Source organism: Cetorhinus maximus, chromosome X, assembly GCF_964194155.1.
Source record: "Cetorhinus maximus chromosome X, sCetMax3.hap1.1, whole genome shotgun sequence".
In the NCBI taxonomy this organism is placed as follows: Eukaryota; Metazoa; Chordata; class Chondrichthyes; order Lamniformes; family Cetorhinidae; genus Cetorhinus; species Cetorhinus maximus.
The window spans coordinates 9715219-9743020 of NC_135917.1; the positions used below are offsets into that span (position 1 = coordinate 9715219).

At 44.1% G+C, this 27802-nt stretch overlaps 1 protein-coding gene across 5 annotated transcripts in view; it reads left to right on the forward strand.

The window, feature by feature from the left end:
- Positions 1–27802, forward strand: part of fmnl3 (formin-like 3) — a 170684-nt gene that overhangs the window by 94920 nt on the left and 47962 nt on the right. For 4 of the 5 annotated variants that reach the window (XR_013574129.1, XM_078534536.1, XM_078534535.1 and 1 more), the window contains exons 5-12: positions 10240–10323; positions 12884–13036; positions 20267–20375; positions 20567–20643; positions 21594–21687; positions 22929–23003; positions 24590–24700; positions 25985–26134. Coding sequence is in view for 4 of the 5 variants with exons in the window: in XM_078534536.1 (XP_078390662.1) it covers positions 10240–10323; positions 12884–13036; positions 20267–20375; positions 20567–20643; positions 21594–21687; positions 22929–23003; positions 24590–24700; positions 25985–26134 (853 nt within the window). In the remaining variant the exon portion in view is untranslated. The remainder of the gene's footprint in view (positions 1–10239; positions 10324–12883; positions 13037–20266; positions 20376–20566; positions 20644–21593; positions 21688–22928; positions 23004–24589; positions 24701–25984; positions 26135–27802) is intronic. The other variant, XM_078534537.1, reaches the window with a different exon arrangement.

Here is a 27802-nt window from a genome sequence, read left to right on the forward strand (position 1 = left end):
TGATCTCTCTCAAACTCCTGTCCAAGTGACTGTGGCCTTTGGTTGCCCTCGTCACTGCTCCTCACCAGAATACTTTGTGGAGAATAAAGACCCCATGTGGAACTGGGATGCAGATCGGCACTGAATTATAGTTTAGACAGATAAGCTTGGGGTGGTTAAGACTAATTTAGCCGTCTTTGGGGGCATTTGGAAAGGAATCCGTATTGGGAATAACAAGCATCATGCTCTTTATTGAGTCATTTGGGATTAATCCGTTGCCTAGTCTGACAAATAGCAATGAGTTCTCTGAAGGCCGATTGTGAACTGGGCTAATATGCAGAGAGGCCTGTGGACTGAGTCACACGTTAATGGGTTTTGGGTGGGAGAAATAGAATTAAAAGGAGCTGGTCACCCACGAACTGCTTTGGGACTCCTCAAGCGGCTGACTCAATGGGACTCTGCTGACTGGCATTCTTCCTGGCCATGGGCACCAATCAGGAGTTGTCTAAACCGTGAAGGTTCGATACCAGCTGAGTTAGAAGGGTAGAAACAATAGGCCTATTTGCGGGAGGGAATATATTTGAATGTCTGCTGTAGATGAAGAGTCTCCTGAACGGTGCCCAAGTTTGCAAGGAATAATTGCCACCATATACACATTACCACTGTGTCAGCCCCGTCCCTCATGGCACAGGGTGTATTTTTGACTGTGTGCTTGAAGTTCATTTAGCCCAACTGGTTTACGCTTCACACGAACCTCCTCCCGACTTCATTCCACTCTATCAATCTATCCTTATATTCCTTTCTCTCTCATGTATTTATCTAAATTATGCTTTTCACCTCAACCACTCCCTGTGGTGGAAAGTTCCACATTCTCCCCACTCTCTGGGTAAAGAAGTTTCTCCTGAATTCCCCATTGGATTTGTTGGTGACTGTCTTATATTTCTGGCCCTTAGTTCTGACCTCCCCACAAGTGGCAACATCATCTTTATGTTGACCCTTTCATAATTTTAAAGACCTCTATCAGGTCACCTCTCATACATCTCTTTTCTAGAATAGAGTCCCAGCCTGTATAGGTAGGTATAACCTGTCAGTTCTGCTATCATTCTGATAAATCTTTTTTGACCAGTGCCCCTCTCCTTCTCAAAATATAGGGACCCAAGCTCTGCATTGTATTCTAAGTGAGGCCTAACCAAGGTTCTACATCCCTTGGCAGGTGGCAGTGTATATTGTTGAATAGCTCAGTTGATAGGATAAAAGCAAAATATTGTGGATGCTGGAAATCTGAAAGAACAACAGAAAATGCTGGAAAAACTCAGCAGGTCTGGCAGTATCTGTGGAGAGAGAAACAGAGTTAACGTTTTGAACCCATATGATCCTTCTGGAGAGCGGATCTGCATGAGAAGCGCAGCAGCAGGAGATTAAAAACTGGTGGCCAAGAGCCCCTTCAACCTGTTCCTACCTGTCAGAGCTAAAGTGTGACATCAAAGGAAAACAGGTAGGTGATTGGTGGGTATCTCTTCCATGTCTCTTTTGATTGGCCAAGTGGTTTAAATCAGATGTTTTTACAGCTGAAGAGTACAGCTAAGAAATTCACTTTTAAAATATTTTACAGCAAAATTAATTAATTAAATATAATCGAGATGGCTAGGCAGGTGATGTGTTGCAGCTGTAGTATGTGGGCACTGGTGGATGCCAGTGCGATCCACGGTGACCACATCTGCAGCAAGTGTTGGCTGCTCGAGGAAATTTGGCTGAGTTGATGAGCTGGAGTCCGAGCTGCGGACACTGCGACACATCAGGGAGGGGGAGAGTTACCTGGACACCGTTTCAGAAGACAGTCACACCCCTTAGATTAATCACATCAGATTTGGACTGTGGTCAGGGACCCCAGGAGGGTGTGACTGCGAGTGAGGTATAGGGATCCAGAATTTAGCTTTGGAGGAGCCTCAGCCAGTGCCCTTGTCCAATAGGTATGAGGTTCTTGCTCCCGGTATGGGCGAGGGCACAGACTGCAGGGAGGATGAGCGAACTGATCACAGCAGCATGGTACAGAGCGCCATTCAAGTGGGGAGAGAAAAGAGAAATGATGTAGTAATAGGGGATAGCATAGTTAGGGGAATAGATTCTGTTCTCTGCAGCAAAGACAGTGTGCCCCAAAGACTGTGTTGCCTACCTGGTGCCAAGGTTAAGGACATCTCTTCTGGGTTGGAGAGGAACTTGGAGTAGGAGGGGAAGGATCCAGTTGTTGTGGTCCACGTAGGCACCAACGACATAGGTAGGATTAGGAAAGAGGTTTTGCTGAGGGACTATGAGCAGCTCGGGGCTAAATTAAAAAGCAGAACCACAAAGATAATAATCTCCGGATTACTACTTGAGCCATGTGCAAATTGGTGTAGGGTAAATAAAATTAGAGAGGTAAATGCATGGCTCAATGATTGGTGTGAGCAAAATGGGTTCTGATTCATGGGGCACTGGTGCTAGTACTGGGGATTGGGATGGGCTTCATTTGAACCATGCTGGGACCAGTGTCCTGGCAAATCGTATAACTAGGGTTGTAGGTAGGACTTTAATTAGTGGGGGGGAAGGGTTCAATTGAAGGGAAGTTTTTAAAAACTCAATAAAAAACGAGAGAGCAGAGGTGCAGGGTAGTGAAGAGGCGATTGATAATCAAAGTGTGACAGGAAGGGGCAGAAAATATAAATATAAATTAGAACCAGAATGAGTAATAATGGTAAAAAGTCAAAGCTTAAGACTTTTTATCTGAATGCACGCAGCATTTGTAACAAAATAGATGAGTTGATGGCACAAATAGAAATAAATGAATATGACTTGATAGCTATTACAGAGACGTGGTTGCAGGGTGACCAAGACTGGGAACTCGAGGGTTTTTGACGTTCCAGGAAAATAGGCGAAAAGGAGGTGGGGTAGCTTTGTTAATAAAGGAAGATATCAGTGCGGTGTTGAGTGATGATATAGGTGCAATTGATCATGATGTGGAATCAATTTGGGTGGAAATAAGGAATGGCAAGGGGAGGAAGTCATGGGTAGGAGGCATCCGTAGGCCTCTTAGAGTTGCCTCACTGTAGGACAAAGTATAAATCGGGAAAAAATGGAGGTGTGTAAGAAGGGCACTAAAATTGTCATGGGTGATTTTAATCAGCATATTGATTGGACAAATCAGATTGGCAGGGGTAAAATGAAGACCAATTCGTAGAGTGCATCAGGGATTGTTTCTTGGAGCAATATGTTGCAGAACCTACCTGGGAACAGGCTATTTTAGATCCAGTAATATGTAATGAGGTGGGGTTAATAAGAGATATAGCAGTTAAGGACCCTCTTGGGGGTAGCGAACACAACATGGTAGAATTTCGAATTCAGTTTGAGGGCGAGCAACTCTCAAACCAGTGTCCTCAACTTAAATAAGGGCAATTACAGAGGTATGAAGAAAGAGATGTCTAAAGTGGGCTGGGAAAATAGACTAAGAGGAAGGTCAGTGGATGAGCAATGGCAGACATTTAAGCAGATACTTCCTAACACTCAGCAAAAATTTATCCCAGTCAAAAAGAAGGCTCAATGAGAAGGATGAACCACTGGTGGTTAACAAAGATGGCCAAGGAGAGTATCCAATCAAAAATTAATGCATATAAAGTGGCAAAAACTAATGGTAGGCCAGAGGATTGGGAATTTTTAAGGAACCAGCAGCGGATGATTAAAAAGCGAATAAAGGAGGAGAAAATTGATTATGAAAGTAAATTGGCAAGAAATATAAAAACAAACAGCAAGAGCTTCTACGGGTATATAAAAAGAGAGTGGCTAAAGTGAGCATGGGACCCTTGGAGGATGCAACTGGAGAATTGATAACGGGGAACAGGGAAATGGCAGATAAGTTAAACCAATATTTTGCATCGGTCTTCACGGTGAAGGACACTATAAACATCCCAAAGATATCAGATAAGCAAAGAGCTAATGGCAGGAAAGATCTTGTAACAGTCTCTATCACGAGGGACAAAGTATTTGAGAAACTAATGGGACTAAAGGCAGACAAGTTGCCGGGACCTGATGGCCTGCATCCAAGGGTTTTAAAGGAAGTGGCTGCAGAGACAGTGGAGGCATTGCTTGAAATATTACAGAACTCACTGGATTCCGGGAGGGTCCCAGCAGATTGGAAAGCCACTAATGTGACGCCCCTGTTCAAGAAGGGAGGGAGACAAAAAGCAGGAAACCAGAGGCCAGTCAGCCTAACATCTGTCATTGGGAAAATGCTGGAGTCCATTATTAAGGAAGAAATAGCAGGACATTTAGAAAAGCTTAAGGCAATCAAACAGAGTCAACATGGTTTTGTGAAAGGAAAATCATGTTTGACAACTTTGCTAGAGTTCTTTGAGGATATAAGCAGAACTGATGATGGGAAACTGGTGGATGTAGTGTATTTGGATTTCCAGAAGGCATTCGATAAGGTGCCACACAAAAGGTTATTGCACAAGATAGGAGCTTGGGGTAATGTATTAGTATGGATTGAGGATTGGTTAACACGCAGAAGACCGAGAGTCAGGATTAATGGGTCTTTTTCAGGTTGGAAAGACGTAACTAGTAGAGTGCCACAAGGATCAGTCCTAGGGCCTCAATTATTTATGATCTGTATCAATGACTTGGAGGAGGGGGCAGAGTGTAATGTATCCAAATTTGCTGATGATACAAAAATAGGTGGGAAGGCAAGTTGTGATGAGGACGTAAGGAATCTGCAAGGGGATATAGATAGGTTGAGTGAGTTTGAAAAAAATTGGCAGATGGAGTTTAATGTAGGAAAGTGTGAGGTCACACACTTTGGTAGGAAAAATCAAAAGACAGACTATTATTTAAATGGAGAGAGGCTCCAAGAAAGTGCAGCCCAGAGGGATCTGGGTGTTCTTGTGCATGAAACACAAAAAGTTAGCATGCAGGTGCAGCAAGTAATTAAGAAGGCAAATGGAATTTTGGTCTGTATTGCTAGGGGGTTGGAGTTTAAAAATAGGGAAGTCTTGTTACAACTGTACAGGGTGTTTGTGAGGCCGCACCTGGAGTACAGTGTACTGTTTTGGTCCCCATTTTTAAGAAAGGATGTACTGGCATTGGAGGCAGTTCAAAAGAGATTCACTAAGTTGATTCCTGGGATGAAGGGGTTGACTTATCAAGAATGGCTAAACAGGTTAGGCCTTTATTCATTAGAGTTTAGAAGAATGAGGGGTAACCTTAGTGGAACGTACAAGATTCTGAGGGGGCTTGACAGGGTAGATGTTGACAAGATATTTCCACTAGTGGGGGATTCTCAAGCTAGGGGACATAGTTACAGAATAAGGGGGCACTCATTTAAAACTAAGATGCGAAGGAATTTCTTCTCTCAGAGGGTAGTGAATGTCTGGAATTCTGTACCCCAGAGAGTTGTGGAGGCTAGATCACTGAAAGTATTTAAAGAGGAGGTAGATAGATTTTTGAAATATTGGGGAGTTGAGGGCTATGAGGAGCTGGTACGAAAGAGGAGTTGAGACCTGGGGCAGATCAGCCGTGATCTTATTGAATGTTGGGGAAGGCTTGAGGGGCCGAATGGCCTACTCCTCCTATTTCTTATGTCCTTATGTTCTTCAGAGCTCTGAAGAAGAGTCATACGGACTCGAAACGTTAACCGTTGTTCTCTCCACAGATGCTGTCAGAACTGCTGAGTTTTTCCAGCATTTTCAGTTGGTAGGATGTTTGGAGATGCACAGCTGTGCATGTCCCTTTTTCCCGGGAAGCTCTGTTGAAAGTAATTGTGCTGACCATAAACAGATTTTGCGGAGATGCCGTCCTGCAGAAGGCCTGCTGCCAAAATAAAAATAACCTGGAATGTTGTTGACATAGGATGTGAGCTCCCGAGTGCACATACATTACTTCCACTCACAGTTGGGCTATCTTGTTGGCCTGTTTCAGCTTCCAATAGCTGCTTCTCAAGTGCAGAGGAGGTTGTGTTATCGTGTGCACTTATTACCTTTTGTCTTCTGTTGTCCACCTTGATGCCAGTCAGGTAGTTGAAGTGGACAATTTTTTTTCAAGTTGTTAAATGTATTGTACAAGTGATGTGATTTTGCCAAAAGGTCTTCTAGAAGGGAGATACTAGCTTCTGAGTGCAGTGTTGCCATGCCCAGCACACTGGGTCCAAGGCTCAGTTCTCCTTCTTGTTGAGTTCTCTGCCAAAAGGCAGGGCCTTGGCGATTATTTGCCAAACCATGGCAGGGTAGTGCAAGAAGGCAGGCCCCAAGTGTACCTCAGCTGGAACAGGGATCAAACCCCATGCTTTTGGTGTTAATCTGATCCACAAGGCTCAGTAGGTTACAGGGGGAGAAAAAGGGATGAGGAGAGAACCCACCATGAATGAGAGCTGACCTCAGTATCCCCTTGTGATTTTTAGCTTTTTTTTTTACTGGAACAATCTGCTTGCCTTACTGATTGGTTTAAAAAAAAGACCACGTACTTAATATTCCATGCAAGAAGACAGTCAATCCCAAGATTTTTTCTAATTCATTCGCAGGATGTGGGTGTTGCTGACTAGGCCAGCATTTATTCCCCCTCCCTAATTGCCCTTGAGAAGGCGGTGGTGAGTTACCATCTTGAATACATCTGAGTGGCTTGCTTGGCCATTTCCGAGCACAATGCCATGTCAACCACATTACTGTGGGTCTGAAGTCACATGTAGGCCAGACCCAGTAAGGATGGCAGATTTCCTTCCCTAAAGGCCAGTAATGAGCCAGTTGGATTTCATCGCCAATCTGGCAGTTTTATGGTCACCATTATTGACACTTTTTTAAATTCCAGGTTTATTTAATTAACTGAAATTAAATTCCTCAGCTGCCTGTGGTGGGATTTGAGCTTGCGTCTGCAGATCATTAGTGCAGGCATCTGGATTACTGGTCCAGTAACACAACCGCTAGGTTTCTGTACCTCTGATTAAGATAGCATGCAGCCTGTTTTTGCAGGTTTTTGTCAATTATTTTTACCCCTTTGGTTGTCCCCTCCTGCTGAGCACAGGTCCACCGATACCACACACAAATCTTAATTCATTTAATTGGATGTGGGCGTCGCTGGCTGGGCCAATATTTATTGCCCATCCCCAATTGCCCTTGAGAAGGTGGTGGTGAGCTGCCTTCTTGAACCGCTGCAGTCCATGTGGTGTAAGTACACCCACAGTGCTGTTAGGGAAGGAGTTCCAGGATTTTGACCCAGCGACAGTGAAGGAACGGCGATATATTTCCAAGTCAGGATGGTGAGTGGCTTGGAGGGGAACTTCCAGGTGCTGGTGTTCCCATCTATCTGCTGCCCTTGTCCTTCTAGATGGTAGAGGTCGTGAGTTTGCAAGGTGCTGCCTAAGGAGCCTTGGTGCACTTCCATACTCCATGTATGAATGTGGACAGTTATTTTTGGCGGGGAGGGTATTATGTAAGGTCATCTAGGCCGAGATTAGATAACTCGACACAGGCCAACAAGTTGAACTTGCATGCTTCCTCATCTTTTTGCCTCAGTCTCACATCAGGCGCGCCCAACTGAACCATCAAAGCAACTTTCTTTTTTGGTTAGGGTGTGTTTGAAAATCATTTTATTTCTTGATAAATCATTTAAAAAAAATTTTTGTTTAAAAATCGTTGCTTCAGTAAAATGAACAAGGAATAAGACGGAGGAAACTTTCATCCCATTCATTTCATTTGAAAACAAAAGCTAGTGGAAGAGGACAAAGGAGCTAATGCTGGCCAACAAAGAGAGGAGATAATTCACCTTCAGAAATAGCATCCTTTTTAGCAACTAAATAAATAAGAATGCAACCACAACAACGTCTGTGACCTCATGTCACTTCGGTTCCGCACATGAGGGGAAAAAAAGATTTGCCTGCAGCATACATCCTATCTGATGCTGGGCCTCCATTTCCTGCTTATTACAGCTACTGCTATTTTGGGCAATAGGAGTGTTCAGTATACAGCAGGCCAGAGCTGATATACTGTATTGGGTACAGGACCAGCGCAGACGTGAAAAACAGCTCCTGAACTTCACTTCATAATGGCGTGAGCTGTGGTGGAGGAGGAAATGACCCACTTCCTACAAATCAGAATGCATTGCCACTTCTCCATAATGAAAATTAATAGGCCAGTGATTGTTCAAAGAGACAGGATACACTGGGGGAGCTCCTGTGATCTTAGGTTCAAATCCAGCCCAGGCAAATGAGCGGAAAGTCTCATCTATTGTGTCGCTGTTGGATTTTTAAAACCTTAAAATTTTAAGATTTGTCATTTTAAAATCCTCATCATTGTTTTCAAATCCCTCCACAGCCTCCCCCATCTCTGTAATCTCCTCCAGCCCACAACCATTGATGATCATTGCGCTCCTCCAATTCGATTTTAACATAATGCTTTGACCTCTTTGTATGGGTACTAAGGTAGCCCTTGCTGCTAATACCATTCCCTCCGTGGCTTCTGCTGATGAGAGAGAGAGCAGCAATCCCAGTGTGGTTAACAACCCGCAGCCAGGCAGGTGGTGAATGGAAAAGAAAAAGATGAAAGTCTTGCACTTATATAGCACTCTTCATGACCACAGGATGTCCCAAAATGCTTTGCAGCCAGTCAGGTACTTTTTGAAGTACAGCTGCTGTTATGACATGACAGATGATGGGTGCCAGGCGGATCAAATCCACGAGGGAAACTTGATCGCACTATCGCAATGGTTTCCCAATTTGTATTTATTTTGATATGCGTGCCCTGAATTTAGTAGTAATAAGTCCACTTGCGATTTTTTTAGAAAACTAAATGAAACATTCATTAACAAAAGAAAAGATTTCAAGCACATACATAGGTCTACAGATTACTACGATAATAACTCCCAAACCCGTAATTAATCTGGCTTCCAGTTACACCCCTGTTAAGGCAACAGTCTAAAAAAAAAAGTAGATTTAAACAGTTCCAGGCAAGTCAACACCATAATATAAAAGCAAAATACTGTGGACGCTGGAAATCTGAAACAAAAACAAAAATAGCTGGAAAAACTCAGCAGGTCTGACAGCAGGTCTGTGGAGAGGAATACAGTTAATGTTTCGAGTCCGTATGACACTTCATCACAACACCATACCCTGGTCAGTAGAATTCAAAGTGGCTTTTCCCAGCTTCAGTTTCTGTAGACAGCAGGCTTGATGCAAAATTACTGGAGGCTTTTCATGTTTCTGGTAGATCTTACAATGCCTTTTCTGACACACAGCCTCATCTCCTTTATACATGTTTCTCCCTTTTAATGCAAATTCCATTGTTCCCATATGCATTTGGAACTTTACATTTCTCATAATATAAATATTTTCATGGTGCTAATATTATCAGTAACCTTTGGGAGAAATAAGCACACTGCTTAGCCTAGCTTCTTGGGCTAGGTGTAACATCCTACCATCTCTTTGAAATTCAAACTACCCTGATTTATCTAAAAATGCAAATTCTCCTCACCTCACATTCTGAAACTTCAGCCATGTTTATGTATTTAGCATTTCAAATCTAGCTTCTTTTGATGAGTCAAAGCCTCCAGACCAGCTGTCTCCAACTCAATTAAATCTACACACACACACACAATCCAAACCCCACTATTAACCTACTTTTACAATAAATCACAATATTGAGAAGTATTATACTTTCATAACATCGCAGTTGTAACGTAGGAAATGTGGCAGCTAATTTTGTGCACAGCAAGCTCCCACAAACAGCAACGAAACAAATGACTAGATCACCTATTTTTGTGATGTTGATTGAGGGATAAATATTGGCCAGGACACAGGGGAGAACTCCCCTGCTCTTCAAAATAGTGCGATGGTGCCTTTTGTGTCCACTTGACAGGGCAGAGAGGGGCCTTGATTTAACTCATCTGACAGCACAGCACTCCCTCGGCACTGCACTGGCATATCAGTTGTTTAGTTTTTTGTGCTCAAGTCTCTGAAGGGGGACTTTATCTCACAGCCCTCCGGCTCAGAGGCGACTGAACCATGGCTGAAGTCAGGAGGACCAGCAACAAAGGGCTGGAAATAAAAATGGACCTCGGGGCACACTTTGAACACCAGTGGTTTGCACAGACTTGTTTGTTCATTCCAACGCTGGTGGGTTATTGATAGTTACCCTGCACTAATTGATTGCTCTCCTGACAGGTACAGCATTTGCAGGTCAAAGGAAGAGAGCAAGTGTATTTGTGCAAGGATGACGATGTGTTAAGTAAATCTGTTTTATTCTTTTCTAGGTGGGTACGAGAATTTTTAAATGATGAAAACCAGGGTCTCAATGTGCTGGTGGACTATCTCTCCTTTGCACAGTGTGGAGTCATGTAAGTAGCCAGAGGGAGAGTTGCCTGGTATCACACTTCTCCATCTCCATTCTTCCACCCCGCTTGTGGTTTTTTTTTAAAATTAAGTTCCATTCGAGACTTCATTCTCTGCTTTTCATTTCTTATCTCTGCTCTCCTTGAAATCTTTCAACAACGGAAGTTTGGTCACAACAGATGTTAGGAGTGGATGCATTAAAACTGCCTAAACAATTAAGCTCCCTTGAATACACTCGTAAGTGAATTGTGTGGGAATATACTTACTTAGTTCTTGGGTGGCCCTGTAACATGGAGGTTGTAACTTCTCTTCACAACTTGCATTTAAGTCCCAATAATTTGGAGAACTTGATTTTACCCTCCAGTTTAAACCCCCCCCCCTCCTATCTCGAAATGAGGCCTGAGGACAGCATGCAGCCTTGCCTTCCGTTCGAATAAGCAGGATGTCACGCAAGATTCGCTGCCTACAAGTTAATTTGATTCCTATCGGCTGCCTGCTGCATTTTGCCTGGTTTGTGGGCCTTTGCCTTGAGGCGTTTTGTGAATAGCACTCAGCAGGTCCTGGGTTCAATTCCAGCAGTAGCCATCTGAAAGTTGGGGGAACAAATGTTCTATGGATAGATTAGGCTTCCCTCATCTAAGAGATTTTCCATGGTTGATGCCACCATTGCTCCCCAATTTAGTCTTTTAATTGGATTTTTCAATTTAGTTTTTTTTAAATTTGAATTTTGCTTCATGGGATGTTGGTCTTTATTGCTAGGGGAAGGAGTATATAAGTAGGGAAGTCTTGTCACAGTTGCACAGGGCATTGGTGGGATGGCATCTGGAGTACTCTGTACATTTTGCCCCTCTTCAAGTAAGGAGACCAGTACTTGCGTTGGAAGCAGCTCAGAGACATTTCACGAGGCTGTTTGCTGGGATGGAGGGGTTGCCTTATGAGAAAAGGTTGTGAACAGGTTGGGCCAATGCTCATTGGAGTTTAGAAGAATGAGAGGTGACCTTATTGAAACATAAAAGGTTTTTAGGGGGCTTGACAGGGTGGATGCTAAGAGAATGTTTCCCCTTGTGGGGGAGTCTAGAACTAGGGGGCACAGTTTCAGAATAAGAGATTTTCCATTTAAGACGCAGATGAGGAAGAATTTCTATTCTGAGGGTCGTGAATCTTTGAAATTCTCTACCCCAGAGAGCTGTGGAGGCTGAGTCATTGAATATATTTAAGGCTGAGAGAGATAGATTCTTGATCTGTAGGGGAATCAAGGGTTGTGGGGAACAGGCAGGAACGTAGAGTTGAGACTGAAATCAGATCAGCCATGATCTTATTGAATGGTGGAGCAGGTTAGAGGGGCCGAGTGGCCTACTCCTGCTGCTGTTATGTTGCTAAGCAATCACCAGCTAGGTCCAATGTCATTACTTAAATCCAATGCAGGACAAAGGATCCCATAGACCAAGGCATGTCCAAGTTGCCCACATTCTGGCCCTTAAAACCCAGGCAACTCGGTTCTTTTTGGGTTTATATTTTGTATTAATTGGGTTGTTCTCCGTGCAGCCTTGGAAATCTGGAAAGGGCTGTGCTTAATGCTATTGCTTTATCTGTGCATTAGTCTTAAATCAGAACGCCAAGATCTGTTGCATCAGCACCTGGAGGAATCTTGGAATTAATGGGACCCTGCACTTAAATTGTGTGTGTGGCTGGCCCCAGACTTGGTGGCATTCATCCAGGCAGCCCACAAAGGCAAAAAAGAACAGACACTCTGGTCATAAACTTAGTTTTGTGAATTCTCCAGTGTTTCTTTCTCAGAGGGGCATTCTAGCTATCAGCAACACATTTTTAACAGGTTTTATAGCTCTGCGCTTCAGCATTCTGCATTTCATGCTTCATTACATCTTCAGGCTCCCTTCCCCCCCATTCTTCACCGTTTTCAGTAACTTGGGCTTCGAGTGTGATGTGCTTCCAGAATACTCTCTGTCATCCAACTATTGTTGACGTGTTGGCTTTCCACATTTTCGAGCTTTCCCACAAGGGGACTCCCTCCTCTTTTGCACTTGGGTGTTTTTTGTGTGTAGATAATGGCCATTGGGCTCTCAGGAGAACTAGTCTCTGCACAACAGGTAGTGCACAACTCTGCAGTGAACATTCTACAGAAATCCTACCTGCTTTGAACTGGACCATTCCAGAGCAAGCACTTGTGGTGGTTTCACTCTTGTGCACGACTGTCATTGCAGATGAGGTGCAGTGTTTAGTATTTATTTGTATCACACATGGGTAACCCTTGCTGTTCTTCTCTCAAGTTGTGTGTATCCTAACTAGAACACTATAGTGTGATTAAGCTGATGGTCCTGATGCCTAAAGCAATGTGCAAATCTTCAAGAAAAAAATGTCTAAGCTTAGTTTGCAAATCCTCACTTAAATGTTCAGTAGCAGCCATTTTAGGGGAAGTGTACTTTTTTTTTTGCTAATTATGTAAGATGGAAATAGGGACAAGGCAATTCTGTGCTTGAAGGGGCTACATGTTAACCAGTGTGGAAGGGGGTGACGAAAAGACATTTTTATCCCATTGTGACCTAGGTTTGACTTTGATCTTGTGGAGAATGGTGATGATGGTGGACTCGACAAGCCGAAACCCTGGGGCAGGTCTATAGAAGATCTGCACCAGAGCAATGTCCTGCCCCTGGCTTTCAGCAACAGCCTCTCTCGCTCTGCCAGGCAATCTATCCTACGGTATGTACTGCTCAGCTTCTAAGAGACACAAAGGGATGCAATGAGTACCTAGCTTCCTCTCCACCCCCCCCCACCCCCCCCACTCCCACAAAGTACAGGGAGATTTCCTTAGGGAAAATTCATTATCATTTCCATTGATTGTGTTATAAGCTAGATTGAGCTGTGTAATGAGAATAGACAAAGAAGACTACAGCTGCTGGAGTGGGTTATATCCTGGCCTTTCACTTTAGGAACGAGTTCAAATACAGCCCAGACTTATGAGATGACCGACTCCTGGATACAAGGGTCCAATGTGCAATGAGTTTGGGCCATTTCAGTTCAGCACCTAGTAGACATGGACCCATGGCATAACATTCTTCCTAATTGGCAATTTCCTTCAGAAGGGCCAAAGGGGCAAAAAAATCTCTCTGGTGCAGTAGGAGATGCTAAGTAGAAGTGTTAGGACAAAGTTAGCTTCACTCTGTATCTGCCTGTGATGCATCTGACTTGCGAGTTCTTGATGGTGGCACTGGGTGTTGTAATGGTGTTGGATCCAGGATGTGTCTGTTAAGGAAGTCCTTGCAGTCTTCTGTATGTTAACAGCAAGTCTTTATTAACTACTTATAACTATATACATATATACAGTAAAGGGTGCAGGCAAAGAGCTATCTCCATGTCTCGGTCTTAACACATCTCTGGCCAACACCACACTGTCCCTAGCTCAGGGTCACGTGCCTTCTTACATCACTGTGTGGGTGGTACTGTACTCAGTCCCCCATTAACCCTGTATATACCAGACCCTTATAGTACACTGGGTGGTTTAAATGGAGGAAAACAAATCCTCTCCCTTAAATTTGAGACAAAAATTGAAAATGATTTAAAAAAGAGACCAGCCCTTGTAATCAGTCCAACCGTTTGCGCGCCACCCACAAATTGCAGTTTTTTTTAATACTCGGGACTTGTGCAAGGAATTAGCCTCAATCACAGCTCTGCAATTCTTTCACGTTCACTCTTTGAATCCAGGTTTTTCTTTCATTCGTTATCTTTGCTGCATTCAACAATCCTGCCTTGGCCCTCCTTTTATAGCTCCTGATTGGCACGGAGGAAAGATTTAGTCCAAACATCTGGAGCACACATGGGCATTTGTGCAGCAGCTGTGCATTCAGTGGGGGTACACCCATAATTCTCACAGTCGGGGATGTGTGTGACAAATTAAAGCTAGCTTTTTTTCAGCATTCTGGGCTTTTTTTGCACTGAAGTAAAATAGACGTTCTAACTGACCAAATGCAGAGAGAAGTGGAAATGCTGCTCTCCCTCAAACATGAAAGAATGTACAGTCCCAAATGTATAAATTCCACAGTGCCAAGTCCTTGTTTTGTTTGGCCTTTTCTTCCATATGTATGTCAGGTGGACCAAGGTTGGCCCTTTTTGTAGGCACAGTTCCCTTTCCTGCTCTCCCGAAGGTGGGGACAGTTCGAAAGTCCCTCAAGACTTCAGCCGTTTTTCATGTGGGAACAGTTGTCAACAGGCTATCTGAGCACCAGGCTATCATCACTGACAATGCTGGCCACACTTAAACTTACCAACAACAGTCACCACATAGTGTTTGGGAGTTAGAATGGTGATTTCTGTTTCAGGTTGCCAACTCTGGTTAAATGTATTCCTGGAGGTTTCATCATGTGGCTTTCCACCTCAAACTGCCCCGGCTCCATGCTGCTGCCATTGGTTACCCAACGCATCCATCCTTATGGCACGCAGCTTTCACACACCGATTGGAAAGCCAACAGACTCTTCCCTCAACTTGCTTGGTTATTGACATCAGTTGAGCAGCCTCCTTTTCCTATCTCTTTTTTTACATAATAGACAGAAGTGCTCAAAGAAACTGTTGAAAAAAAAAACACACATGTTTTAAGTTCCCCTTTTCTCCCAGGTTGCATTGCAGCAGTGTCCTGGAGACTCTAGACAAATCCTGGAGGGTTGGCAACCCCATTTCTGTTCCACTGAGATTAATAACACTGGCCTGTGTGTTGCGGGGTCAGAGTAGAGATGCATCAAAACGATGTGTTGTGAGGATGGGCGTGTTGGACAGCCAATGACAAGAGCCAGGGGTAGGGGGTGTAGGTCAGTTAGCTCAGGCGGTCATGAGATGAAACCTCCAGGAATGAAGTCAGCAGAGTTGGCAATCTTAAACACAAGACAGAAGTCATTATTCCCATTCCGATCACTGTTTGTTACCGAATTTTTTAAACAAAACAGAATGACTGCAGCTCTAATTTGAACTCAAAGTGCATGGGGGCATTAATGAAATACTTGCAGTTAGCAAGACTACAGCAGAATAACTCTCTCTCTACTCTCCATCATCCTGCACTTTCAATTTGGCAAAAGCTTCAATGTATAAAAAAATAGTTTGCTCATTAAAAGTGGCAATGTTCCTTTAAATCTGGTTCTAATGTATATTTTTGTGTGTGTATGGGTATATGTATGGTATGTGTTTATATAAAATCTGTCAAACCTGAAGACAAATTGGACTGCATTAGTGTTTTAGTACATGAGGGTTTATGTGGAAAGATTTCATCACCTCCCCAAGTTATTTGTTAAAGCCATTCTGCTTTCAGTTTGACAGATCATTTAAAGGGACAGTGCCACGCCAGTGCATTATGAAGATGAGAGTAGCAGAGAGGTCCCATTGCAACCTTGTCACAACAAAGCTGGCGGGAGTGACCTTGAGTTAAACCATTGCATCCCCGGTGTCTCGGCTTTACGATGTGCTGATAACTTACCTATTGCCTGCTATTTGTGCTGCTGATGTTCTGTGCCAGTGCTGCATTTCACTGAACGAGGCCCCCGTGATACAACGAGTGGATCAGTTAGAAGTCTTGCATCACAGTTACTTTGAGACTGGGGGGTCTTGTTAGCCACAATTCCAAGTGTTTCCATGTTTAATTTGTAGGATTTCTTTTTCCCCCTCTCTTGCAGGTTCGGCGCCATGGTGTTTTTGCAATCGTTCTACTTCTGGTTTCCCTGGCAACGTGGCTTTTTACTGCACTGATGTGCTGCCGCATGAGGAAGGGGGATGTGAATCTCTCCAGGGTGTGTCTTTGAGGGGGAGGCAGGGAGGGGGAAAGGTGTTGAACAGGAGCGAGGGGAACTGTCGAGGTGAACAGCCCATATTGCATTTGCACTGCCTAACACTCTGGCTCTGACAGGAACAAGCAGAAACGGATGTTTCCGCTTGGTGGGAGAACTATTGAATAAATAGAGGAAGAAGAGCATTATAACCTCAATAGGGTCAATTGTGGGGAGGTGAGAATTCTCAGCAGCTGACTCTTTGCAGAATGCATCCAGTTTAAAGTCCTGACTCAGCCATTAGGTTCCCTCCTCTATCCCAGCACGTGGGTAATGGTGGTCTGACCATAGATTTTGTCACTTGTTCATTTTAGTGCCTCTGGTTGTGTGAACTACTCATCGGAGCATGGGGCTGCTGCTGTCTGTCTCACCTTCTTGTTCGCCCAGCTCCAGCCCTCTCTTGTGGCCTTAAATGCTTCTCCGAGCACTGTCAATATTCATCGCCATCCACTCATGGAAGCCAAGTTGAAATGGCAAGCAAGGCCATGTGAGTTGAACCAGAGTTCCTGCCAAATCTGTTACAATCCTATCCATTATTTGACATTGAGATAGCTTGTCAGAATGTGTATTTATATACATTTCCTGAACTCAAGCAGTGATCTGCGCTTGGCTTAAAATAAGAAGGGTCTGGCTCTCTTCAATTTAAATGACATAAATAGCAGTGACAACTTGGATTTATAATTGGAGATATATACAGTGTAGTAGGTGAGATGCAGAGCTTCTGTGAGACCTCCTTAAGTTCTGTCATATACTGCTGTCCCTGGCTACTTTGAGTTGGCCTGCAAAGGCGTTAGCATCACATCGAGGGAGCCCACGGCAAAGTCCATTAAAAATCGCTGCTCCGAGTCACTTAGGAAGTACAACTTAATGATTGTTTTCCCCCGACTTCCTGAATTGTATTCACTCCCAGATGAGCCACTGTTAGGTAAAAGGGGGTGAATCTCCAATGGCTGTATCAGTTCCAGAAGGGACATTGTGAAATTTATGTTTGTGACATTGGTTTTTGTGATGTTAAGAGCCATGTGACGACAGGGGTGGGTTACTTATGACCGCCTGTTTTATGCACCACAAATTTTGATTTCCTGTTCTCTACATTGTGGTTTCCTTCCAACATTTGGTCATGCCATACCCGCAGTGCATCTAAAAACGAGGGAGCATATTGGTGGATTAACACACTGCCCTTTGACTGAGAGACCAAGAGTCGTTCTTCTCCACATGGCCAGTGCTTGGGTCTTATTTTTCAATGTCATCCTCTAAGTTTGGTCTCCTTCACTGTAGAAGTACACACCTTAATGGATTTCGGGGATACCAAGTGCTGTCAAATGTTATTAACTGGCCCGGAGCCTTGAAGCTAGATAGAGCAATGAAGAGGAGAGCATTCAATGAAGAAAACATTAAGAATAACACCAGCAATTTGTGGGACTTCAATTCCAGCCTGTTTTCATTAGAGCACCTGTGACCCCTGCCACCTGGAAAGACAATGGAGAGCAGACACATGAGAACATAGTCACCTCCAAGTCACACACCATCCTGACTTGGCCATGTATTGCCGTTTCTTCATCGTCCTGGGGCTCCCTAACAGCACTGTGAAAGTACCTACACCACACGGACATTAGGAGTTTGGAAGAATGAAAGATGATCTTTAAGATTTTGATAAGGCAGTTGCTGAGAGGGTGTTTCCCCTTGTAAGGGAATCTAGAATTAGGGGGCACTGTTTCGGAATAAAGGGTCTCCCATTTAAGATGGCAATGAGGAGGAATTTCTTCTCAGGGTCATTAATCTTTTAAATTCTCTTCCACAGGGAGCTGTGGAGGTTGGGTTGTTGAATACATTTAAGGCTGAGTTGGACAGATTCTTAAGAGTCAGGTGGAGTTGAGGCCACAGTCAGATCAGCCATGATCTTATTGAATGGTGGAGCAGGGTTGAGGGGGCCGAATGGCCTACTCCTGCTCCAATTTCTTATGATCTTCTGCTCTTATGACTGCAGGTGTTCAACGAATAGGCCCACCACCACCACCTTGAGAGCAATTTGGAGGTGAGCATTAAATGCTAGCCTTGCCTGTGATATCCACATCCCAGAATTATTTTTTAAAAAAGCTGGAGAACCATTATCAGCTGAGACCAGGAATTGTATTTGCTGAAGATTAAATGGGTTTGTGGGACTTCTCTTTGGGGTGGAGAGAGGAAAACAAACCATTAAGCAAAGACTAGATACAGAATGATGTTCCCTACTGTAAACATTGGCCAGAAGCAGGTCAGGTATTCGAGTGGATCACTCAGCCCTACTTAAAGTAATGTCTGCTGTTTACTCATCAACAAGCATTTAAGTGCTCTGAGCTATGTGGTTTTATCCAGTTGCTAGTTCATTCATTAAAATAGCCCAGGAAGGGACATTGCAGGTTCTGAAGTATATTTTTGATACGATGACCTAACCCTGTTTGGCTCGTGCATTCCCGCAGAGTGTTTGCTGACTTGCAAAAAGGGACCCTTCGCACTGTGTCTAGCCAGCGCAGCAGATTTTACTCTCAGAAAGCCTTAAGAAGTTTTTGACACTTAACATAGTGTCTTCTCCAAGCAAGAAGGCTGAGGCAGATGACTGCAGGCCATTATCAGTCCTCTGTTCTGCAGAGACTTGCAAATACCACCTTTTTCTCGTTTGCAGTTGGGCTTTTGTCACTTCTCTTCGAAGCAACCTGTTGCACTCTTGTTGAAAGAAGCGTCTTCCGGCCTCTTTTGCAACTTGAAGGCCCTTATGTCCGACTGTTTCCATTTCCTTCAGCGCACTTACCTGTGTCTGACACAGGAAAACCACAAAACCCTGGTGAACAGGAAAAGACTCGCTCTGTGGGTCTCCGATTGTTGCTTTTACTTCTAAGAAATGTTGTTCATCTTTGGTTCAAGATCAAGCTTCTATTTCATTTTGTACATAAGCGCTGATTTACAAGGGAAGAATTTTAGAATGCAGAAGCACAGAATGCTGGCTTCACTTTCACATGTGTTAAATGAAGCCTCAAGTTGTATCGAAGCCTGCCAACCATGTAATAACTGAGGCAATTCCCATTAATTTAGTTTGTGTCAACTAATCCTATTTACTGCTTGATTTGATTTGCATTCAACCAGTTGTGCTAAAATTCTGCTTTTAAGAGATCTCAACCCTATTTCAATAGGCCTGGACTTTCTCCACTAAGAAATGTGCATTTGTCTTGAATAAATGACTCTTGTAATGTATCAGTATGTAGGGATGTTGTATTCGGAAATAGAAAATGTTGGAAAAACTCAGCAGGCCTGGCAGCATCTGTGGAGAGAGAAACAGAGTTAACGTTCTGAGTCCGTATGACTCTTCAGAGCCCTGCAGTCAGTCAGATCAGCCATAATTTTAACAGAGTTAAGAGATCTTGATCTTCGGAGCTCTGAAGAAGAGTCATATTGGGCTCGAAACGTTAACTCTGTTCCTCCCTCCACGGATGCTGCCAGACCCACTGAGTTTTTCCAGCATTTACTGTTTTTATTCAGATTTCCAGTATTTGGCTTTTATTTTAGATGTATTCTTGCTGTGCTTGTGACTTGAAAGTGATGAGGGATGTGTTTTAAGCTCATTCCTCCCTTTTTTCTCTTCTCTTCCTGTGGGCTATTGCCCCACAGGCTCTGGGTGCCCTCCTTAAAATCTCTGATTTCCGTCACCTCAACATTGATGGCTGTGTCTTCAGCTGTCTACACCCCTAAGCTTTGGAATTTCCTCTCTAAACTTCTTCGCCTCTCCACCTTTCTTTTCTTCCTTGACACGCTTTGACCTAGCTTTTGTTCCTCTGTCTTAATATTTCCCTGCCTGGATTGGTGTCAAATTTTGTTTGATGACACTCCTGTGTATGTTAAATATACTCTATGACTGCAAGTCTTAATTGCTTGCCTCACTCAAGTGGCCATGTGTGACAGCAAGTGTTGGCAAACTTTTTTTTAAAGTGTGGATACCTTTAATACAGCTTCTCCAGCCATCTAGGATGCCGGAGGAATGGGCATCAGTTCCTCGATCATCAACCTGTCCAGGTCTTGGCACTGGCTGTTCTGTTACGGTGGGTATACAGCCTGTCCTGCGATGATCGTAGTAACGTTGAGTTTCTTCCACAGCTACAACACTTTACCCGACAGGAAACTCCTGAAGAATTCCCGACTCGTGAGCCAGAAGGACGATGTCCACGTCTGCATTATGTGTTTACGGGCTGTCATGAACTACCAGGTATTGCAAATTCCACTTCCGTGTGACAACTTCATTAGAGCTTGTGCCTCACCTATGCTTTACATCATTGTGACAGACATGTAGGCCTTTCATCTAGTTCCACTCCATGTACACAATAGGGTTTTTCTGCGATCCGTTTTAATTAACGATGCGCTGATGTCTCCCTTCTGTTTCTCCACTTTCTTCTCCAGTATGGCTTCAACTTAGTCATGTCGCACCCACATGCTGTAAATGAAATCGCACTGAGCTTGAACAACAAGAATCCCAGGTAAGAAGCCAGCATCGTCGCCTCCTGTTGTTGAGCTTGCTCCTCCAAAGCCGACGAGCAGCAAGACATTTCACCTCAAGCAAACTTGTCAATTCTTTTGCTGTCTGTTTCTCTCGGCATCCTTGGAAGGTGCCGACTCACGCTGGGTGTAAGGGACTGGAGTGTATGGACAGGAGGAGGCCGCTCAGCCAGTCCTGCCATAAAAGTACAGTGCCCCTACTGGTGCCCTTGGAGGCACAAGGGATGTGTTGACTGCAACCACTCTGTACTGCAGCAATTCTGGTTGAGTCATCAAAGCTTTGTGGTTGGTTAGTCATGAAGAGGACCTTAGGTCTAACCATCCTGCTTGAAGGAGCAAGCCTGACAGTAATTTCCCGATTGTGTGCTGGGCACCTCACTCCTGATGTTCTGATGTGGGCACTGGCAGGAGGTGAAGTCCCTGGTCACTGGCACACATTCAGAAAATTGTGGTTCCCCCCACTTTACAAAATGTAATCTCCTTCTGTCAAACAGTAAAATCCTCCATCCTGATTCTGCCTTTAGCTGTCTATTACAAAATAACATTTTCGGACACAGTCTGAGTTACAGGGAAAAGGTGGGGGTAGTGGCACTAGGTGGTTTGTTCCTTCAGAAAGCCAGCACAGCCATGGCAGGCTTGAATGGCCTCCTCCTGTGCTGTAACCATGCTACGATTCTGAGTGCGACATGTTCAGGAGGAACATGTGACTTTGGACCTGTGCTTCCTGAAGTTCTCTACCACTGAAGTTTTCCTTGCCTCATGTCCGGGTCTTTGTAGTTTAATTGATGGAGATCGATTACTATTATTAGTTAACAACTAATATCAAATGACTCCCAGAATGGTAGAAGGTGAACTAGATGGGCTGTGGTCTTTTTACATCCGGTAATTCCTGTGACCCCAACAGTGAATCACTATCCTCTTTATTTTACAGAACCAAAGCCCTGGTATTGGAGCTATTAGCAGCTGTGTGTCTTGTGAGGGGAGGACATGAAATCATCCTTTCTGCGTTCGACCACTTCAAAGAGGTAGCAGAGCTTTTTGGTTCCGTCCTGATTGTAGGGAATATTCAACACCCTCACGGTGACTTTCCTGTGTGTGCATATGAGTGCGGCAATAAAGAGCTATCTCTGCGCTCTAACTTCATCGCAATTGCTGCTTATCTGACTTCGGAAGAGAGGGTGGGATATTGAGAGCTGGGTATTTGTTCACAGCTGCTGCTCACCAGTGGTGTTTCTCGCGTCATCTGTCAGAGATTCACTCTTTCCCAAGGCCCTTGCTGCTGTCTGCGGTCACAGTGATTAACTGTGTGATGGAGGAAGCCTGTCCTTCAATCCGGTGGGAATGAATCCCTGCTTGACTCGGGCAGACCTCACCTTTTCACAATGTGGGATTGGCACCTGGGGGCAGTAGCTCTGTGATATGCGAGAGCTGCTGGATTTCTGAGCATTGGAAGCTGGCACATGCACAGTTGTCTTCAAGTCCATAATAGGGAAGTCTCAATTCTGGCCACGGACTTTGCCAACAATGAAGAAAGATGCATCCAAGCGTGAAGCTCACAATGGTGGCCTGAGAGGGTGGGCTATGTATTTTTCTAATCGTTTGTGGGATGTGGACGTCGCTGGCAAGGCCATCCCTAATTGCCCCTTGAGAAGTTGGTGGTGAGCTGCCTTCTTGAACCGCTGCAGTCCATGTGGTGTAAGTACACCCACAGTGCTGTTAGGGAGGGAGCTCCAGTGAAGGAACAGCGATATATTTCCAAGTCAGGATGGTGAGTGGCTTGGAGGGGGACCTTCCAGGTGGTGGTGTTCCCATGCGTCTGCTGCCCTTGTCCTTCAAGGTGGTAGAGGTGGTGGGTTTGGAAGGTGCTGTTGAAGGAGCCTTGGTGAGTTTCTGCAGTGCATCTTGTAGATGGTACACACTGCTGCTCGTGAACTGGTTGGCCACCAGTTGGGTTTTCCCTCTAAGGTGGGAAATGAAAATATGTCACCAGGGATGTGTGTGTGGAGCCTGAATGGTGTAATAAAGGTCCATAGAGCTCTGAAGATCAGTTCCTCTGAGTTCAGAGGGGAGAGACCTCTACTGATTGCTTTTGTTTCTTTGCATGAAGTTCCTCAGCCACATAGTATTAATTGGAGCTGATATTATTGGTTTTGCCTCCCACAAGTCAGATATTAATTCATTGGCCCCTGCGCAGGTATGAGTCAGTAAGATTGTTTTACTTTCTTGCAAACAGTAATGAAAGGTGTAACTCTTCTAATCCTTTAAGGTGTGCAAAGAAACGCATCGCTTTGAAAACCTGATGGAGTATTTTCGAAATGAAGACAGCAACATTGATTTCATGGTAAGGGTCAGCGAGACCTCCTCGTTGGCAGTCGGGGTACAAGAGGAAAGGGCGTAAGGCTGAGCACGCTCACACTCGATGGGAGCGTGGGCCCATCAATAATGCTACCCCACTGATTGCCTGCCCCACATTTACCACTAGCGTGGGTCCATGGCAGTCGCGTAGGCTTGGCAGAATTGCCCTGTGGAATCCGTGCAAGATGCTCGCAATGCCCACGTTCACACAGCGGGCAGGCGAGGCTCACCGCTGCTGATTGTAGCTCTGAAAAGTGGCATTCCCCAGGCCTCTGGCACTGCTTTCCCACCTCTTCTAGGAACTGATGTGCACATGGAGCTGGGCGCTCACGAAACCACCTTTGGAAGACTGGTAGCATTGGAAATATTTTGAGGAAGGCAGTAAGGGTGCTTTTGGGTCCAAAGGCCTCACTTATTTCCAGCAACAGGTCACTGGGTTTCATGCAAAAGTGTGAAGGGAATGAGGTGGATGAACGACGAGACAAACTTGTCATAGAATGATTACAGCATAGAAAGAGACCATTCAGATCACTGTGTCCTTAATCTGTACAGTCCAGTGGGAAGAAGGTTAAGACCGGGAGAAACCTCATTGGCGTATTGGAGAAAGTGAAACCAGAATAATGGCTTACAGTCAGTCAGACCAGGAGAACAAAACCAGAAATTCAAATTAAATTTTGGAAAAAGATTTCCTTGCATTTATGTAGCACCTTTATTGTAGTGAAACACCCCAAGGCTTTTCACAGGAGTGGTTATCAGACAAAGTTTGACACTGAGCCATGTAATGAGATGTTAGGCAAAGCCTGGTCAAAGAGAGAAGTTTTAAGGAGCTTCTTAAAAGAGGAGAGAGAGTTGGAGATGTTTAGAGAGGGAATTTCAGAGCTTCTCGTAGGGTGCTAGGTTAGTTTAAGACATTAATGGAGTTGAACCACTTACACTTACGAACATACGAATCAGGAGCAGGAGGAGGCCTTCGGCCCCTCGAGCCTGCTCCGCCATTCAGGAAGATCATGGCTGATCTGATTGTAACCTCAACTCCGCATCCACTGATCCAAGAATCTATCGAGCTCTGCCTTAAAAATATTCAAAGACTCAGAAACTTAGATACAGCACCTGTAGTGTAACAAACTATTCCAAGCCACTTCACAGAGATGTAAAGAAAATGGCGGTCGAGCTAAGAAGGGAGAAATTAGGAGGGCTGATCAAAAGCTTAGACAAAGAGTTAGGCCTTGAGGTTTATAAACCATTGGCACTCAATTTACAAATCTGTCGATTGAATCATAGAATGATCAGCACAGAAGGAAGCCAGTTGGCCTATCATGCCTGTGCCAGCTCTTTGAAAGAGAAATTCAATTGGTCTCACTCCCCTGCCCTGCAAACGGTTCCCTTTCAAGTGTTTATCTAATTCTCCATCGAGTGTTACTATTGAATCTGCTTCCATCTCCTTTTCGACAGTGCATCAGAGGTCATCAGAACTTAGGACTTATTTTGTCTTGGCTCTGAAGCCAACTGTTCTGGTGTAGATACTCTGATGATGTCTCTAAGCTGCTTCTCTTTGTCTTTGGTTTTTGCTAGGTGGCGTGTATGCAGTTCATCAACATCGTGGTCCATTCTGTGGAGGACATGAATTTCCGGGTCCACTTGCAGTTTGAGTTCACTAAGCTGGGCCTTGACGAATTCCTGGAGGTGGGTGTGAGAATTGTCACTCGCCCTCGTGAAAAGCAGTCTCGATAATTATGGTGCTAGTTAACACAGATTCCAAGCCAGTTGAAGGGCCCCTCGCACACTTAAGTTTTCTTTTAATTAATTCTTGGGATGTGGGCATTGCTGGATAGACTAGTATTTATTGCTCATCCCTAATTGTCCTTGAGCAGGTAGTGAGATGTTTCATTTCAGAGGGCAGTTAAGAGTGAACCACATTGCTGTGGGTCTGGAGTCACCAGACCAGGTAAGGACGGCAGATTTCCTTCCCTAAAGGACTTCAGTGAACCGGATGGGTTTTTACAACAATCATGATCATTGATAATAAAACTAGCATTTTATTAATATATTGAATTTCGCTTACTCCAGTGGGATTTGAACTTGTTTCTCCGAAGCATTAGTTCAGGCCCCTGGATTACTAGTCCAGTGACATTACCACTATGCTACCTTTCCCCCATGAAAATTGATCTTGAACTCCAGCCTTACAATACCCCTTTTCAACCTAAACCCACGCATTCAAAAGCTCTTAGTAGTGGTGAGCCAGCTAGATTTGATTGTCAAAATGCCATGGCTCACTCACTCCCAACATTAGTGCTGCCCCTTAGCGCTGTCTAGCATTTTGTAACGCTGCTTTGAAAGTGTTCTCGAACAGTTGCACCTGTCCGGATGTTATATCAAACACCCACATGCTTTTCTTAAAACATTGACCAGAGGAACCAAATTGTACAGTGAGTGCAGAAACAAAGAGAGAATTAAAGATCAAATCCTGACAGTTTGCCATCATTTTTGCCATCCGTCTCTATACAAGGACTCATTGGTAAATATGAACGATCTGAGTTCAATCCCTGATATCTATTGAATCCTCTTGGGAGGGAAGAGAGCCTTTCTAAAGGTGTGGTCAATATTCTGACAAGTTTCTCCCAGTGATAGAGCGTGGATTTGCAGTCATATTTAAGGCATGATTGACAATTGTGTGTGTGTAGCGACACAAAAAATGACCCGAATTTCTTGGGTAGAAAATGACTTCATGACCCAGTGCAGTGACAACTTCAAAGCCATTTAAATCTGTGCAGTGAATTGCCAGTATCGTTAATCGACACTCCTCAAATTCCAAACTACCTCAATGGCCCTGTCACGCTTATTTTCCGTGCTTGTTTTGCGCAAACACAGTGTGATTTTAAAGCCAGGGGGTTGAATGACACAATTCTGTTCTTAGAGCTCCCCCACCACCTCCCCGGTAATGGTTACAATAATTTACTTTCTCTTCAGAAATCCAAGCACACGGAAAGTGACAAACTCCAGGTTCAGATCCAGGCCTACCTGGACAACGTCTTCGATGTGGGAGGCCTACTCGAGGATGCCGAGACCAAGAATGCAGCCTTGGAGAAAGTGGACGAACTGGAAGAGCACTTGTCGCATGTGAGTACATGATCTGTGAAATTGGGCTTCTCTCCCCTTTTTATGTGAAGGGCTGGCTGTTGACAATAGCAGAGCGTGCCATCTCAAGCTGAACAGGTCCCTGCACTGTTGCAGTATTGGGGGTTTGCCACTAGGGGCTGCAGATCGGTAAAGAGTGGGGGAAGGGCCTGTGAACTTCAGGAGCTGCCATTACTTATGTTTGGACCGAATAATGAAAATGGTTGCTACAAAAAGTTCTGGAGAAAATATTGGGATAGCTCTTGTTTCTCGCAGCAAGAAATCTCTCTGGCTGGTGACACATCCAATATGGCAGCTAAAGATAGTTTCATATGTCATAGACAGAATGCATGTATTTCCTTTCACTGCCCATGATCAGTATGCTTATGTGAGAGGAGTGTGTTTTCTTACTCTCAGAGTAGGTGTTCCAATTAAAATAATCCAGCAGGAAGATTTTTGTGAGTTTAAAAATAGAGGTTATTTACTATCACACGCTTACCCCGAAATTTTGCAATGTTTCACTCGCTCGTCTCTCTCACACTCTCGTACACACAAAAGTTAGATACAGTTGAAAGTAATATACTGTTATAGTTTATAATAATCTCAGCCTCTTTCATGGCATGCCCCTGATGCTTTAAAGTTGAAGCGAAGGCCTGGTAAAGCCAAGGAGTCTCAGCAGGCTGTGAGGTTTCTTAGAGTCAAATTTCTAGGAGGTCGGCTCTCGGGTGAACTAACGGGTTGGGGAGTCCTTCTCTCTCTGTTTGAATCTCCTACTTTCAAGATATTGCTGTTTATTACCTTGGCTGCTCGCTGACTTGCAGCGAGTTTGATGGATTTTGGTGGAACTCTGTCTGCAAGCAGCTTGTTGCCTGTTGTAAAAGCAGACAACAAAATTGTTCTCTCATCGTGTGACTTCCACAAGTTGGAAAGTCCTTTTTCCAAACAAAAGGTGGTGTGTATGTTGGTTCCAATAATCCTGTGCTTTCATTTGACACCTTGAGATTTGCCCAATCTAGTTTGAATAAGGGAAATTAACATAATATAATGGAAGGTTGATATGATTCATTCATATTCACCTTACACGCATTGAGTTTTGATGTCCTCTTTAGTCCAGGGTGAAACAGAGTTAGGTTGGCTGGAATTCTATAGTTCTTTTGTGTCGATTCATCCTTAAACAAAGGCATGTGTGAATTCCCCAGATGGCTGTGAATGCCTATATTTAATTTTGTATTCACATTAGACTTGGGACTGCCTGAAGATCAAAATGCCAAAGGTCACATGATTCACAGCAGCCATTTTAATAGTCCGTGTGTGTCCATATTTTGGATGTATTGACTGAAAGTTCATAACATATTGGGACATGACACAGCCTTACTGAAAAATCAGTACCTTGACTATCCCTGGGATGTTAGTTTTGGTTAGACTGCTCTCCACATCTACATCTACAATCTTCAGCTGTAATTTGATTTTGTAACATTCTGATTTGGAGGCAAAATGGCTCCTAGGAAGACTGAGTTACATTGAGGTCACATTTTATTTGAGGCATGGTGGCTAATTAGATCTGGCAGCTCTGTTTTAGAGATGTTGTGATCTGATTTTCAGGAAGAATGGTACTTCCAGCAGTCCCACAACACTAGCCATTCCGAACCCGGATCCTTTGCTACGAATGTA